Source organism: Petaurus breviceps, unplaced genomic scaffold (genome assembly GCF_028583685.1).
Source record: "Petaurus breviceps papuanus isolate PSGF00001 unplaced genomic scaffold, PetGlider_PUasm1.0 90977, whole genome shotgun sequence".
Lineage (NCBI taxonomy): Eukaryota > Metazoa > Chordata > Mammalia > Diprotodontia > Petauridae > Petaurus > Petaurus breviceps.
This window is the reverse complement of record NW_027187391.1, coordinates 43,820,454-43,838,503: the sequence shown is the minus strand read 5'-3', so window position 1 is coordinate 43,838,503 and position 18,050 is coordinate 43,820,454. Positions and strand designations below refer to the sequence as shown.

At 38.4% G+C, this 18,050-nt stretch overlaps 1 protein-coding gene and 1 long non-coding RNA gene across 2 annotated transcripts in view; one reads left to right on the top strand and one right to left on the bottom strand.

The window, feature by feature from the left end:
* LOC138152976 (uncharacterized) overlaps positions 1 to 16,854 on the bottom strand; it is a 23,507-nt gene extending 6,653 nt beyond the window's left edge. The window contains exon 1 of the long non-coding RNA XR_011166260.1: positions 15,857 to 16,854. This is a non-coding gene — a long non-coding RNA (uncharacterized lncRNA). The remainder of the gene's footprint in view (positions 1 to 15,856) is intronic.
* ARMC2 (armadillo repeat containing 2) overlaps positions 1 to 18,050 on the top strand; it is a 177,749-nt gene that overhangs the window by 116,554 nt on the left and 43,145 nt on the right. Inside the window, exon 12 of the mRNA XM_069077084.1 lies at positions 6,200 to 6,299. Coding sequence (XP_068933185.1) covers positions 6,200 to 6,299 — 100 coding nt within the window. The remainder of the gene's footprint in view (positions 1 to 6,199; positions 6,300 to 18,050) is intronic.

Sequence of the window (18,050 nt, the reverse complement as noted above, 5' to 3'; positions counted from 1 at the left end):
CGCTACATTACGGTACCCTCTGTATGCACCGTTCTCCCCTCCCCCCCGGTGAAACACACGCCGCGCTCCGAGCTGCATCCAGTCAGAGCTGCAGCTGTGAGTGTGTCATCCTGTTCTTCCCCAGTGATTTGCTTATTGAATAAAGGTACATTTTTTTGTTCACATTTACCTGTTTATTAAAATTGCTGTCAATGTTTATTAAAATAAGCCCTCCCCTGAAAATAAGCCCTCTGGTGTTTTTCTGTCCCAAAAAACTAATAAGACAGTGTCTTATTATTGGGGAAACACGGTAAGTGTCTGAAGCTGGAAATGAACTCAGGTCCTCCTGACTTAAGGGCCGGTGCTGTATTCACTGTGCCACCTAGCCACCCCTTTTCTAGTACTCTCAATTAAAGCATTGTGGTTCTTTCAGTTTTATATTTGTTTTTATTATATCTTAATATATTTCTTTTTTATGAATCAGAACTCTGTTATCATCATGCTTGAAAGATTATTTCAGACCATTTAAAGTTATATGTTAGGTTCCATTACCTGGTACTAAAATAATGCTGTATCTTTAAAGTATTTCCTGGATTCATACATATAATTTATTTTTCTGAAAGTCTTAGTGAATGTGTAACTTTGGAGCTATTGTTTAAACATATTTTTTCCTAAACTTTTAATGTCATGATTTCCATTCAATCATAAATGTTGTGACCATTGCTTTTGCAGAATTGGTAGTCCCAGAATGGAGATGATATTAACTGATATTAAAAAATCATTCTTTCAAAGTGCTTTATGTTCATAACCACCATTGAGTGCATTTTTAGTCACTAGAGATGGTTTTGCAACAGGAAAATAAATTAACCAGTGCCATTATACTGTATCTTTCTCAGCACCTTATATAGTAGGCACTCCAGAAGCTGTTGAATGAATGAGTGAGTGAATAAAGGAATAAATATCTAAAATAGCCTGTTGATTAGTTGTGCACATGGAGGAGAATTAGTGGAGATACCTCTCCAGTAGGACATTCACAATTTACAAATGATTTTTTTGTTCTCAACCACACTCAAATATGGCTGTGCTTGAGGTTCTGGAAATTCATAGCCCTTCAAAGAGAATAACAAAGCCCTGGAATGATGACAGTTGCTGTAAGAACTAGAATGCTGTTGTCTCTGGCCTCAAGGTTGACTACCTTGGATTGAGTTAAATTGTTATCCTAAAACAAACACTTGCTTTTTTTGTCTAAACTTGCTTTACTCTGGCTCACACTTGTCTTCAGGGAGGGGAAAGAATTTGGTATTTGTGCTTCATAGGTTGTTTTTTTTTTCCTGCTGAGCTGCAAGGTGTATATCTGGAGTAAACAGAAACTGCATGATGAGTAGTAATATCTACAAAGTATTTAATAGTTCAAATTTATGTGTTTTTAAGATTTGCACAGTGCTTTCCTCAAAACAACTGATCAGTATACATTTATTAAGTTCCTATTGTATGCCAAGCATTGGACTAAGTACCAGGGATACAAAAAGAGGCAAAAGACTGTCCCTCCCCCCAAGGAATTTACAGTCTAATAGACTCCCAAGAGGTTAAGTTACTTACCTATTGAAACACAGCTGCTGAGTGCAGAGCTGGGACGCAAACCCAGGTTTTCTGATTCCTAGAACATTCCTTTTTCCCCTCACCCCCCAATACATAGTAGTGTTTGTGTAGCACATGGAAGCTCTGGATCTGTTTTCCGCCAAACTCCATTCTGCTTAGCAGGCTTTGGGCCCCAGAGGCTGACTGCTCTGTCTCCCCTCAGGTTCTAAGGGTATCCCTGAGGGACTTTGAGCTATCTTTTCTATCTCTGTAGCTCTTGAGCCCCAACCAATGTGCTACTCCTCATGTTATCAGTATGTATCAATTAGAGAGCCAAACTTAATTAGCTTTTTGAAATAGCTACAGTAAGAACATACAGAGTTCAGGGGAAAGTAGTCTGAAACTCATGGTGTATGTGGCAAAGTGGAATGATAGATGCTGGAAGTCACTTTGTAGGAAGTCCTTCATGGAGTACACATGAAGTTTCTCTTAGGTATGTTATAGGTTTTTGCTCAGCTCCATACAGAGTCTTGAAGCTCTCTTTCCTCAGTGTGTCTAGTTCTCAGCTGTTCTGGGGTTGCTAATAGGATGCAAGTAAGAAATCCAAAATCCTTTGAAGCCTTCAAAGCTCCCAAGGTTTTTTTTTTCTTTCCAGCCAAAGGTAATAAAGAGGGAGAGGATAGACTGACATAAGACTAAGGCTCAGACTGAGGCCAGTACTTGGCTCTTCTCTTCACTTTATCCCCATACCCCAGTGTAAAGCCAAGAACGAGCAGCTTTCCAGAGGACTGCTGCTGTAAACAGCTTTCAATATTCTGATTACATAGTATAGTGAGCTCTCTATTTAGTCAATAAAAAATCAGAGCAAAACATTCATAGAAAATCATAATATAGCATTCACAATGTTACAACTTATCACAGAAAATCAAAATACAGCATTCACCATGTCACAACTCAATAACTTATCATTAAAATGGCCACATAGTTTCACTAAAGTGGTCACATAGTTTTAAACAAAGTACATTCATTTAGTCAATCACAAAATCCTTAATTCAATCACAAAGTACAAAAGTCAAAGTTCTCTACCCCTAAGTCACAGTAAATCATAATCTTCTCAGTCAGTACACAGTATCCAAGTAGTCTACATTCAGCTTGACTCAAGGCTGACTCTTAGCTTCCATGGTTCCTCTTCCATGGTCCCACCTCCAAATGTCACCTGGGTTCAAAGGCAGGCAGCTCCCAGTTCCTTGTCCAGCTCCTTGTCCAGTTCTTCGTCCAGTTCCCATTCCATATTGAAGTTTACAGTGGCCAGTCCACCTCAAGTCCTTCACAGTTACTGTTTCTGGGAAGACAAAGCTTGACAGAGCCACAATAATGTTCATGCACATTGCCTGCACCATCATCAGTTTACTATTAGCCTATGAAATCAACTCAGACCCACCAACAAAGTCTGAAAACTCAACACAAATCATCAACAGAGAAATCAACACAGACCCACCAACAAGGTCCAAGAGGTCAGCACAAATCATCAGTAAAGTCCCAGGACCTCCAAAACCCTCCTCCAGGACTTCTATAAACCAGAAAATCCTCTTTCAGGGCTTCCAGTAAGGTCCCAGGGCTTCTGTACAAAGTATCACAAACAAACGTCAACACAGAGCAGACAAACAGAATGCCGGGATACTACAAGTTTTCTACTTCTTGGCTCTGCCACCACAAGAGTCCTCTTCTCAGTCCTGCTGTCTCTAGCCTGGGCCTCTTCTTATATATGGTCATTAGCTCCTCCCCTTCCTGTTGCAGGAGTTCATGAGTTCTAGGTTTCACACATTGTGGGGTTCACATGTTCTGTTTCTTAACAGACTTGATACAAGACTCAAAAGAAACTTGAACTGAAACAAGGTGTTAATTCAATAGCTGAAACAAGGTGTGAACGACTTCTGTGCTTGCCATTATACCCAGTGATTCCTTCTTAAGGGCTTGCCTGGAGCATCTCTCTTCTCTCTGCTGCTAGGAGCTTGAATCCTCAGAAGGGCATGGTCAAATCTTCTCAGCCAATCTCAAGATATTTCCTGTTTGTTGTTACTCTCTTTTATCCATTGTCTTTGAAGGACTTTCAAGATTAATAAAGGATTTGCAGTACCTAGTCTAAAGCCTTGAATTGGTTAAATAGAGGAGACAGAGCCTTGTTTATGCTTCTGATTTATTGACTCATTGGAGAGATTCTTGCTTGATAAAGGTGTCGGGGCTAAAAGGGGTGTGATTAATTACCTTAATTTGCCCCCTCCTTTATATTTGTTTTTATCAGTAGGGACTTGGTGAAAGCAAGATATGCCACAAATAAACAGAAATTTGGATAATCTACTTGTAAATACTTGAAAGTTGACATGATTACTACTACTTTTAATGATTCAGTGACATTTCATTGCCAGCATCCTAGGCCCAAAGTTAAAATTGGTTGAATGAATCTGTTCCTTTTTGAGGATCTGTTTCTTAGTAAATATGTATGATGGTGAAGTGTCTGGCCTCTGCTACTTATGGTTAGATTAGCAGGTGAGACTTGCATTCATGTATGTTGAAGTTCATTGTAAAAAATGATGATTTCCATCAAATTTCAGGTTCTTTTAGTTTTTTTATGTACCTAAAGGTACTCTGCCTATTGATGATTAATTATCAAGATTGGCTTAAGTTATGATGCATTGCACATCTTCATAGCACTTTAAAGTTTACAAAGCACTTTCTTTTACAGCAACCCTGTGAATAAAGTAGTGTAACTATCACCTTCTTTATAGATGATTAAATGGCATCTTAAAAAGGCCAAGTGGTTTAGCCATATTCACCCAACTAGTTAATAAAGGATTCTGGATATTAACCCAGGTTTTCTGCCTCTAGGACCAGTGCTTTCCCATGTTGTTCCACACTGACGAAATCTCTAAAAAAGAATACACTTACTGCTTTGTGATGGAATTATTTTAATTTTACAAATTTCTCTCCCTTTTCAAGATGATTGAGAGGCTCAAAAACACTCCCTCCCTTAGATAGTGACTTAGTCACTTGGTCCCATTGACTTTGGTTTGGATACAGTATAGACAGTGGGGTTTAGCATCTTTTAACTTAAAATCCCAGATCAGCGTAACAGACATTTTCTCAATACCTCTTATGTGCAAGATATGGTAGCTAGGCACTTGGGATACAAAGATTAAAAAAGAAAAATCCCAGACCCAAAGGAGCTTCCATTCCATTTGGGCCTCAGTCTTCAAGCTGTCATAAAATTCTAACACTAATTTGGATCTTATGGCATCATAGAAGGATGCTGATTGACCCAGTGAAGCACCGCTACCTCAGACAGCGACACCTGGCTAACTTTTCACTTAGGGACCTGTGTCTTGAACTGATATCACAGATGTTGTTACCCTCTCTTATCTATATGAATACACTTTTAAATAATACAGCTGTGTTCTACTTCTCCAGACCTAAAAATGTTATGGCCACAAGTAATGTTTGAGTTGTACTTTGCAGACAAAAGGCAAAATCTACTATAATAAAACACTGTAGTGGATTATTTGTCAAAAGACTGAAGAATATTGACCCAGCGTATAAGAATACCCCAACTTATGGACACCTCACTTTTAAAAGATGTTTACTTTCAAATTGTTGCTTTTTTTCCCCACATTGTTTCTTCCACTGTCTCTCCTGACTTAAGGGGCAGTTGGAGCTGCTACTGCCTTAGGAACCCCAACTCTTCCTTCTGGTCAGTGTTACAATATTTTTGAACTAGACAAAATAGAATTTTCTGTCGTTAAAAATACGTACATTTCAGGGTGGCCAGGTGGCTCAGCGAGTAAGAGCACCGGCTCCAGTGTCAGGATGACCTGGGGATCAAATCTGGGCTCAGATACTCAGCACCACACCCCGAAATAACTGGCCATGTAACCTTGAGCAAGTTACTTAACCTCGATTGCTTAAAAAAAAGAAAAAAAATGTACATTTCCAAAAAATATTAGAAAGTGCTCCTTGTTACACTCCCTTCCCATTATGACTTACATGGCTACCTTCCTACCAGTTCTCAGGCTTGGTTCTTCCCTGAAGATGTCCAAAGGCCTCTGACCTTAGGGTTCACTGCAAAGATATTGTGGGTATTACAAATTAGAAACAGTAAAGAAAAACACTCTTAATTCCTTTTTGATTGTGTAGTGTTTGTGGAATAAAATATTTTATGAGTCAAATCTTATTTTTGGCCAAATAAAAAATCCAAATTAAAAAAAAAATCCTTGGTCTTGAATTATTTTTTTGAAAGGAAGTATAAAACCAGTGTTTTCATAGTACTACATTAAAGTAGAATGTTATATTAAAAAATAGAACAATCTGACCTTTTGCAAATATCAATTTTACTTGACAGGTATGGGTACAAAACTTTTTCATAGTTGCCTTTTAGATAAAAGTCTTTACATGTTTCCATGTGGCATTGTGGGGTATATGCTATAGAATGTTGCATGTGGGGGACTGTACTAAATGATCTTTAAACTCTAAAAATGAATCTACTAGAATCTATTAGAATTTCTCAGTGGACAGAGCAAAAATTTGATTTTTGTAGAAGAGTAAAATAATTTTTTTTTCATTTTTATTTCCTCATTTGGTGTGTATGCAGCAAACTTTCTTCCTGTCATGACTGCTGTGCAGCCTTGGCTGACTATTCCAGATGTTATGCCTTATTTTTGAGCCTGATAAACCAATACGAGAAAAAGCAGGTTAGTTTGCCATTTCTGATTTTTCTGTATTCCATGATGTGTTTTTGTATTTATGTGTAAGTTTATAAGCCCATGTGGAATGATGTACTTTTGTCAACATACAAGAAAATTTTAATAGTTTTAATAATAGTTTTTGATAATAGTAATTTTTAAAAAAAATTTTATTTTCTTTTAGTTTACAACATTCAGTTCCTCAATTGCTTGAGTTTCAAATTTTCTCCTCCTTCCTCCCCCATGGTGATAATAGTAGTTTTAAGATAAATTTTGGTTCAGTGGGGGAGGATCAGCCAAATAACAGGCAAATGGTAAAATTATCCTAGTAAGCTTCCCTTGAGCTAAAATTTTATTACTCAATAAGATGGTTAAGATTTTTCCTTACAAGTTGAAAGTCATAATAGATATATGCATGGTATTCTAAAAAATGTGAGAGTGTTTGCTTTTCTTTGCTGTGTGGTGGATATAACAAAACTCAATCCATATTTGCCATCAGATGAAAATGCAGAAATTACTTTTACCTACCATAATAAAAGAAAAAGCATTAGTATTTATCATGCACACTTATTTAGAATTAAAAACTTAAACCCTGAAAATATAGAGAGTTCAGTGTTAAAATCATACTTAATTTCTCTCTGATATGTGTATATATGTGTGTGTATTATATAGATGGATAAGATATGAGATGGTGAAATGAAGAAAGTTTTTATAAATATTTAAGATGAATGTATGCTGCTTGATAATTTGGTCACATATTGAAATAGTATTTCTTTTACTATACAGTAAGTTATAGATGTTCCCCTGAAATTTTTTTCTTTGCTTTTTGGAGGGCAATTGGGGTTAAGTGACTTGCCCAAGGTCACACAGCTAGTAAGTGTTAAGTGTCTGAGGTCAGATTTGAACTCAAGTCCTCTTGACTCCAGGGCAGGTGCTCTATTCACTGTGCCATCTAGTCGCCCCTCCCCTGAACTTTTGCATCTGGGTTGATCAGTTTTCAAGTGCTCCTACAGTTTTGAACAACCAGTCAGTCACATCTTTGGTATTTATTATAGTTACATTAAGTTACCATTATACTTAGGACAATTGAACTGTTCACTAATATAGCTTTAAAGGCTGAAAGTTTCTCATAGAGAAAAAATTTTCTAAGAAAATGAAGAGTCAATATGTTGAATAAGCTTTCAAATCTCCATAGTCCTTTTGTTCATCCAAGGAACAATTTAAATATTTATGGCCTATTTTGGGGGTGTTATCAGCATTAGAATCTTTTGATTCAAATAAACGCTGGGGATACAAGACTATGTAATTCACTTTTCCTAATTTGTGGGGGGGGAGGAGGGAGATATTAATAAATTTTTACTTTTGGATTGTTTTCTGTGCCATGGTATTTCAGTTATAGGTATTATAGCGGAGGTTTACTTCATATGATTTGCCCTAGGATTTGTATTTCAGAACAAAACTTGTTTTGTCATTTGTGTTGAAACAAAATTTATCTGTGTCTTTGACCCATATAAAAGGAAATTGTAATTATGGATTAAAAAAAAACAATGCAAACTAACTGTTCTGTACCTAACTCTGGTGGACTGTCAAATTGAGCTGTTTTAATAGACTTAATTCAAGGACTCTGTAGGCTCTCTGATATTTGTGATGACAGGCATTTTAATTAAATAGAAAAAATATCTTACTAATTTGCTAATGTAAGACATATGAGAATCAAAAGACTCTGGAAACATGGTTTTCTGGATAGGTATAACTGGTTCAGTTAGCACTACAACTGTTTTTCTTAATGAGCAAGGTATTCACTGTTAAATCTAATGACTTACTGATAGTAAGGATCATCCATTAGTCATAACTTTGCATTTAAGAACAAATCAGAGACTTTTATGAGCTGAGAACTTTCTCCATGTGTCCATTCCAGTTTGTGAGTTCTGTTAGAATCTTTCAGTGTGGTTTTTATAGATCAAAGTGGCTTAATGGAGAGAGCATTGGGCCTGGAATCAGCAAGAGTTAGGTTCAAATCCTGCCTTAGACTCTTGTTAGCTATATGACTCTAGGCAAATCACTTAACCTCTCCTCAGTTCTATGATGGCCCTACCTCTCAGGGTTATTTCCACTTCTTGTAAATCATCATTGCCAATTTCTCTTAGGCTAATCATATCCATAGTGCGTCTTTGCATTGCCCTTTAAGTCCGCTGTGATTTTGAGCCCTCAGAGCCTGTGAAATTTCATGGTTTTCAGCCAATATAGCAGCATTGAAAGTCTTTCTGATGAAATAGACTTTTGTTTCAGGGAGGAGCATGGGATCACTGGATGCATGGCATAGTCTCTTCAGTGCTATGCATCCTGTTTTCCTCCTTTTCAGTTCTAGACTCAGTTCATTGTCTATATGCAATTCCTATCTCAGTGGACTGTCCCTCCTATTGCGTATCATTATCCAGACAATATGCACTCATCTTCCACTTGGTTTTTCTGATGTAGATTTCTAGGCTTACCTCTTTTGAGTGACTGTGTGAGAGTGTAAGCGTGTGAGAGTCACTTAATAGACTCTGCAGTATTCTGGGGTTTGGTGCATATCTCATTTTTACAGTCACACAATTGACTTGAAGATATAGAGAATGCAAGGTCCCACTGTGGTTTTTGTTTGTTGACCATTAAAAAGCATTTAATTTGGCAACAAGATGTATGATAGAATCTTAAATTTCTTGAAAAACAGGGATAATTTTGTTTGAAGGACCTCTGGTTGTTAGCATTAAGTAATGTGTAAAACAGAGAGATGAATGATCCCCAATGTATTTGCCATAGGCGTGCAAAATGTTCAGCACAGTATCCGGATAGGAGAGATAGTGTAGACAGTGGTGTCATCCAAGAAGTCCTGTTTATGTATGACTTTGTGTTGACTGTATTATAGAACTTGGCAGAACTTCCATTATCACAGAGAAGAGTTTTGCTGTATTATCCACACAGGAAGAACTAAAAGAATTATTCCTGTGGTCCAGACTATCAATCAACAAGCATTGATTAAGTGTTGCGTATTGAACTAGGCACTGCAATAGGTTCTCCAGATATAGGTACAAAAGTAAGACTATTTCCATCTTCAAAGAGCTTATTATTACACATAGACCATAGGTCTGGCCCCTCGGCACCTATATTTTGGACAGATGAACACTGAACCAGGCCCGGAATTGAACAGAAGGAAATAGACTGAATTGTCTTTGGGAAATTGTACTGTGCTTTTAATGCCTTCAAAGTTCTTCCTGAAACCACCTCCTTAATATCAGTAAGACTATGAGTCAGGGAATCCAGTCTTTAAAGACTCAAAGTTAAGGGTCACCCAGTGGGGAGCAGAGAGGCATAGAGCCAGCATATTATCAATGATGATTTGAGTTCAAGCAGTGGTATTAGGGACATTATCCACAAAAATTGTGATTGGGAAAGAAGATGGTCTGAGTGTTGCTATACCATGACCCAGGTATTGTCAGGAGACTCAGAAAATGATCTCTGACTTCTGACTTATAGTGTGTCAGAAGATATGGATGAGAACTCACATGTTCCACAGGTCTGGATAGATTGCAGTTTGTACATCAGTGTAAGGAATGCCTTTGTGGATGAGATCATGGATCAGTGAAAGGACTTTGATATGAAATAGTTTGGCAAACCTTTTTTTTTAATTTCAGGTCACATTTGACATTTTTCTCAAAAGAGAAAACAAATCATTTCACTTTTTCTCTGTGAAATCAAACTAACATTTAACAATATGAAAAAAGTATGTGCTACTAAGAAGCATTGACCATATTTACTCTGTTGTTTACTTTTTCAAGCATTTCCCTTCTATCCCATTCACCCCCATACTTCTGAAGAGGAAATGCAAGATTTTTTCTTCTATATAATTTTCTTTGATGGGCTGACTTTATTATCAGCAGCAGGCAAATCAAAGACTTAACGTGAGCCCTCTGTATTTTTTTTTCTGAGACCATGTTAATACCACAAGCACCTGAAAATAATTTTTCTCTTTTCTGCAGAAATGAAATCAGTTAAAAAAAAACATAAAGCAGAATGTGAATGTGTTAATATAAGGTAAACTGCTTTTTTTTTTGTCTCAGGTTCTGAGACAAAAGCTTGAGTTATCATTGCCCTTGGAAATAATCATTAGTTCTCCAGAAACTTATGTCAACAGAACTGACCTTTCCTGTATTGCCTCAGGATTAGTTACAGGAATAATGTTTGCTGTCTTGTTTATCTCATTTTCAGTCTTAGAGATTTATTTTTGGGATGCCCTTCTATTTGTGGGATTTTAAAAAATATATGTATCTGAAAGGACTGCTTTAGATTTCAGACATTTGTTTCTAAACTTTAGCTGTGCCTCTCACCAAGAAGCTTTCATGACATTCAGAATCTGTTGAATTGATTTCATTTTATTCTTTTATTTATTTAAAAATTTTTTTAATTTCATCTTATTCTTTGAGAGAATAGAGTTACCTCATTACTTTACGTAAGATCATGTTTGGAACCAGCATTATTTAATTTGTTCTGATTGTGTTTCCCATTGGATAATATCCTGCTTCATCATTGTGTTTCCCTTTGGATAACATCCTGCTCCGTGGTCTGGTATTATGGGAAATGTACATAGAGAGAAAACAAGAGAAACTTTGGGGCATAGTACTTCAGTAGCAAATGCACAAAGCTCTTCTCTCATTTTATAAAACTTTCAGAGGCCTATTTGAGGAGGATAGCAGGCCACCAAGGGCCAAGTTGGATCTTAGAGGCATTACCAGAGTTTGCTGTTGTTGGAAGAGTATGAAAGAATCACTTCAACATTTTCCATAAAATGTGAGGAATTATGTAAGCAAATGTGATAGTTAAATCATACAAGACTCCTTGAAAGATGTAACTATAGAGATAATTTTGTTCAGTGATCCTCTCATTATCAGTGTGAGATATAAAATAGGGAAATACGTGCTTGCCAGTGGTATTTGTTACCGCCATGATGGATATCCTGCTCAGAATTCAAATCAAAGAAGGATTCCCAATAGATAATGGGGTACTTTAGTTGTCCCTGTTTGCAAATGACATTTTGCTGATTGCATCAATGTTCTGGAAGGTTTCAGCTGCATGACAGATGAAATATATGAGCTTTAAGGTGCAATGGCAAAACAGATGTTTATGCCTCTTTTAAAAATGGTTTTATTTAATGTCTGTTCCCAGGACTCTTGGGTTGAGGGCCTTGGGCTTTCCCTATTTGGGTTTAAGGGGTGATGGAGCCACTATCCCAGCTAACAAGATAGTTTGAGTTGCCTTCACATTGTGCTGCCTTCTGTCTCTCTCTTAGGGGCCCATGCTCCTTCAGTAATATTGGCTTGCCCATCTTATGTGTGGCAATTGGTTCATAGTTGGTGGGTATGGCTGCCCTCTTTTCCATAGGAGTTGCTTTCCTTTATGATGACTGTGGAGGGTAGACTGGAAGGAGGAATGGTTGTCTGGTGGTCCCTGCCACCAGCAGTAATTTTGGGTTTAACTGGGAAACAATGTAAATGTGAGTCTGTTAATCCCAGAACTGAAGCTCTGAATTCACACAGCTTGGATTTGACCTTGGAAACTTCTCAATAACTAATAGTTTTTAGTTCATATTTTCCTAATCTGGGCTCAGTTGATAAACATTTAAATAATAATCAATCAAAAACATTTTAAGTACTTACTATGTGTTAGGCACTGTGTTTTCAAAGAACATAGGACATGCTTGTTATAACATAAAACAAAAACTACAGAAAGGATGTGTATTTGATTCACAGGAAAACTTTCCCTGGTGGTACCTTTACAGCTGTTCCAGACTTACACTGTCTGGAGGCTCCTTGTTGTGGGAGAGGAATGTAGGGTTGATAGCAAATCAAACAAATCAAAGTTATGGTCACTATGTATATAAGCAAATGTTGATATTCTGGGTTGTGTTCAGGCATCAGTCACCTTTATAGAGAAAACTAAAAGGGATCCTTTTTTTCTTCTTGATATTTCCACTTAAAATCGTTTACAAATTTCTTGTCCCCTGTAAGCTCTTAAAATGAGATATCCAGGGCTAGTTAACATATTTATAGCTCTTTAGCTAAAGTCATATCTATTCCCAGCTATTACAAAAAGGGATCATTGGGGAGCTGTGAAAACATCCCAACTTGTTGTCAACTGATGGTTCCCAGTCCTCAACTTTAGCAACTTAGGGCAACTGAATTCTAGTTCTCTCTTCCTCACCTCATGGTGTAAGTAGGGAAAACAGACAGCACATCCCACTGAGTCTTTTTTAAGACTTGGGAAAAGTCTTTTCCATTTACCTTAACAATTCTCATTACTCCTTTACTTCTTCCCTACCCCCAGCCTGGAACTAATGACAAAGTACCATTCAAAGAAATCTAGAAACACCAGAGAGAAAAATGGTAAAATGGGTTGACTGCTGCCATCAACCCTGCCATAATAGTAATGGTTCCATTATTATATACATATTTAATATTAAAAACCTCAAATCTAAAATCAGTATATTGAAATTCACACATAATGGTTGACAAGATGATAAGAACTTGGAGACATACTCCTGGGTCTAATATAGTAAAAGAGTTCTTGGGACAGCTGAAATTGCTCTCGTCAAAGTTACCAGTCATCTCCTAATTGCTAAAAATCCAGAGACCTTTTGCCAGTCCACATTTTTCTTGACCTTTCTGCAACGCTTTGGCACTGTCAATCTCTCTTCTCCTTGATACTCTCTTTTATCTAGGTGTTCAGGACACAACTCTCTCACAGTTCTCTTCCCACCTCTCTGACCAGTCCTTTCCAATTCTCTTTTGCTGGATCCTCATTCAGGTCATGCCCACTAGCTATGAGTGTCCCACAGGGCTTTGACCTAGGCTCCCTTTTCTTCTCTCTCAGCATTATTTCACTTGGAGATCTTCTCAGCTTCTATGGATTTTACCATCTCTATGCTGATTATTCTCAAATCTGCACTAACTTTTCTGCTGATCTCTAGTCTTACATCTACAACTGTCTTTTGCATATCTTGAACTGAATGTCCAGTAGACATTTTAAACCCAACATCTCCAAAACTGAACTCATTATCTCTCCCCCAAATCCTCCCCATTTCCAAACTTTTCTATTACTGTTGTGGGTACCACCATCCTCCCAGTCCCCCAGGCTCATAACCTAGGTGTCGTCCTGGACCCCTCACAACCTATCACTCCCCCATATCCAATCTGTTTCAAGGCCTGTTGATTTTACGTGTTCAATACCTCTTAAATATGCCCCCTTCTCTTCTTTAACACTGTCACCACCCTGGGTGCAAGCCCTTATCAACTCACACTTGGACTGTTGTAATAAGCTGCTTTCTGAAAGATCTGTCTTCCTTACGTCTCTCCCCACCCCAGTCTATCCTCCATTCAGCTACCAAAGTGATTTTCCTAAAACTCAGGTCTGACTGTGTCACCCCCCCCCTACTCAAACTCCAGTGGCTCCCTATCATCTCCAGGACCAAATACAAAATCCTCTGTTTGACATTGAGACCTTCATAACCTAGTTCCCCTTGCCTAACTTTCAAGTCTTCTTAGCACTTTACAACCTCCCAAGTACTCTTAGATCCAGTGACACTGCCCTCATTACCGTTCCATGATGAAGATAGCATCTCTGCTCTGGTCATTTTCACTGGCTCTCTCCCATGCTTGAATGCTTTTCCTCCTCATCTCTACCTCCTGGCTTCCTTCAAGTCTATAACACAGTGTAGCACTAACGCAATATTTACAGTGCCAATGGCCACTGTAAACATGCCGGCATAGTGCTCAATTGCAAATTATAATAGACTCTCCATATAGAAGACAGAAGCAAAACATTTGTTCAGACACCAGAAAACCAAATCCCCAAACCAGTAAGCCAATTCCATCATAGTAGCAAATAAGTTTATAAGCCATAACAGCACAGAGAGCCACAGCATCCTTTAGCCTTCCCACAAACCAACATTTACTCATAAGCCTAACTCTCTCCCTCAGGTGCATCCTTTCCTCCCTCCAGTCTGTAACTTCTCTGACTCCCAGCTTCCTGTGGGCTCTGCTCCACCCTTCAGCAAACTCCTCCCACCACAGGCTCCATGTGATTACATTCAGCCTATTAGGGGGCAGGGAAGATCTTCAAATTCCCATTACCATTACAAAGTCTCAGCTAAAATGCTACCTTCTACAGGAAGGCTTTCCCAGACCCTCTTAATTTTAGTGCCTTCCCTCTATTAATTATTTCCCATTTGTTCTGTATATAGATTGTATGTAGTTATTGTCTTCTTTTCTCCTCCATTAGTTTGTGAGCTTCATGATGGCAAGCACTATTTTTTGCCTTTCTTTTTAACCCCTGTCCTTAGCATAGTGCCTGGTGCTTAGTACGCACTTACTGTGCTTATTGACTGGCTGACTGGAAGTGTTTGATTTTTCTCCTGCCAGGACAGTAGATTTTTCTGGAAAATCTCAAGGGATTTTGAAAGTGATTAACTAAGTCAGCCACACAGGGTCAGTCTTTCTCTATCCTAGAGTGAAGTCTGACATAATATATGAACCAAATTATCAAGAATTTCCAGATGTTTAGGAAAAGATCTTTCTATGTAATTTTGACAAACAAGTACTGAGCTCATCAATATCCATGGTGCATACTGTTTCCCAAAAGGACTTACGACCAGTCCTCCCCAGGGAAAAATATAAAGGGATTATGTTAGACTATCAGCTAACTCCTCTGTCAGAGTGGTGTCATAGCAAGCCTTCCTGTAGCCAATGCAAGTCTGATATAGCCATTCCACATTTGATCAGTGATACTCTGTTTAAAAAACAGAAGAAAGCACCCTTTAACTTGAACCCAAGGTGATTTCCTTTTCCATAATCTGTACCTGCACTGCTAGTAGTAGTCCTAAGGTTCCTGTGGTTAGAGAACTTCAGCTCTGGGTCTTCTGTGCTCTGTGAGGCATGTTGCACATGAATTAACTAGCCAAGCTCATGTAGTCACTATGTTCTTTTTTTACCCTGTTAGAAAGTTTTTTCTTAGTGAGACCATTATAAGAAAGATCCTTCCACAAGTATAATTTGCTTTAAGAAAACCCAGTATTGGGGCGGCTAGGTGGCGCAGTGAATAGAGCACAGGCCCTGGAGTCAGGAAGACCTGAGTTCAAATTCAGCCTCAGACACTTGACACTTACTAGCTGTGTGACTTTGGGCAAGTCACTTAACCCCAATTGCCCTCCAAAAAGCAGAAGGAAGGAAGGAAAGAAGGGAGGGAGGGAGGGAGGAATGAAGTAAGGAAGGAAGGAAGGAAAACCCAGTATGTAAAAATGGAAATTTTTAAAGTTTCTTTACTTTCTGATCTGTGTTCTCATCAAAGGAGAGGGCACTCCTACATTGGTGAAAGGTAGTGCTCTCTACTTTCTCATGCTGTGCAATTCTCATTCTCCTATGGAACCTCTGCAGATCCCACCCCCAACATGCTGAGAGCCTTCTTCTAGGTTTTCTTTTTTACACCCATGAGCACAAGTCCCCTCAGACCCGCAGCCTGACATCCCAGGTACTCACCATATGGAGAATTCACTTCCTTTTGTGATAGGTAACCTTTACATCATTTACTGACCATTACTAGAAATGTTCTGCCACCTGCATATACCCAGCACGTCTCTCCATTTTCCTTTGGGTCATCCCTAACTGGTTTCTCAGAGATTGGGTTGTTCCAAGTGTGCACACATGCAACATTTCTGGGAGATGGTTTATGTTGAGAAGATGGGTCATTGTTCCAGGGAACAGCTTGAGATCATTGAAAGCACTGCGTAGTTTCACAGATGTAATCCCGTCTCCTCTCTTCCTCCTGCTTAGTTCTGGATCCAACACATGGTCCATCTACTTTGCCTGTCCCAAACATGAACACTCCTCTCTATACACTCTCTCATTTGGTGACTTCATCAGATCTCCTGGCTTTAATTATCACCTCTATGCAGATGACTCCCAGATCTATAGATCTAGCCCTGTTCTCTCTCTTGTTCCAGTCCTACATCATCAGCATCCTGTTGAGTGTTTCAAACTCAAAGTCAACATGTCTAAGACAAAATTACTTATTATCTCTCCTCCAAACCCATTGCTCTTACGAGCTTCTTTATTTATGCTCATAGCCCCACCATCCTCTTAGTTACCCAGATTTTCAACAGCAGTCATTTCTGACTCCTCATTCCCACTTGCCCCTACGTATCTAATCGGTTGTCAGATTTTGTTGTTTCTAACATACCATCTCTAAAATACCTCCCCTTCTCTCCAGTCAAACAGCCACCACCCTAGTTCAGCCCCTTATCACCTCTCAGTAGGGCTGTCTCAAGTCTTTCCAGATCCATCTTCTATCTAGCTATTCCTCATTGAGAAAGGACTTGTTCTGAGACTTAATCAAGTATTAAGTGCCTATAGTGTGCCAGGTCCTGGCAATACAAATAATAAAGAATGAAACAATCCCTCTTTGAAACTCACATTTCAATGAGGGAGACAAGGGCATATATAAATACATAGTTAAAATAGAATGAAGAGAATAAATAAGAATAACAAATAAGAATAAAATATAATAAATAAGAATAATATAAATGAGAATAAAATAGAAAGGAAACATAGTTAAAATAAAATAAAGAGAATAAATAAGAATAAAATATAATAAATACATAGTTAAAATAGAATAAAGAGGAGAAATGATAAATAAAAATATAAATAAATAAGAATAAGATAGAATGGATACATAGTTAAAATAGAATAAAGAGAATAAATAGGAATAAAATAGAATAAAGAGGAGAAATGATAAATAAAAATATAAATAAATAAGAATAAAATAGAATGAATACACAGTTAAAATAAGGTAGTGTGGAAGTGAAGGTACTTGTACTTGAGAAGATCAGAAAAAAACTTCACATTGGAAGTGGTGCTTGAGTTGCATCTTGGAAGAAAAGGGAGATTGGAATAGGTGGAGCTGAGGAGAGAGTGTGCTCAGTGCATGGCCAGTAGAAAGGTACAGTGATGTGCGAGGAACAGAGAAAAGGACAATTTGCTTAGATCACACAATGTGAAGAGAGGTAATCTATATCGGGGCTGGAAAGATAGGTTGGGCCCAGTTGTAAGCTAGACAGAAGAATTTATATGTCATCCTTGAGGCAGTAGCAAGCAATGTAAGTAAGTATGCTGTCACCTAAAAATAGGAACATCTCAGAGGGTCTTGTTTGGGATGAAAAACTTCATCCAAAATTTAATCAAGAACACAGAGATCTCTTAGGATAAGAACAGGAATTTAGTCTCTTTCCTGGGAGAAGAGGGCAGTCTTCCCCATGACTGATCATGAGGAAGAGGTGAAGTCATGTGGAATGGACAGGGCTTTAAACCCTCACACAGTCAAGCCCCATTCCCCGACTGTCCCTTCTCCCATTGGCTTAGAGGAGGACTCAAATCTCAGCGCGAAAATCTTCCCCAATGGCAAGTTACAGGTTAGCCTGACACTATCTCTCAGTGGCTGGGAAACAGGCTTACAAAACACAATGATGCTGATTGACAGCAAGGGAAAGAGGGAAGGGTCCCAAAGCAAGGGTGGTGGAGTGAGCTTGGGCTGTCCCTGACTCCCACTGGCCGGGAGGAGGGGCCCACAAAAGGCGGGAAATCAGAAAGACTCCTGAAAAGGCTTGCTGCTGATTGACAGCAGTAATGGAGGGGAGCGGGAAGGATGAAGTAGACAGTCAGAACTGACACCAGTTTA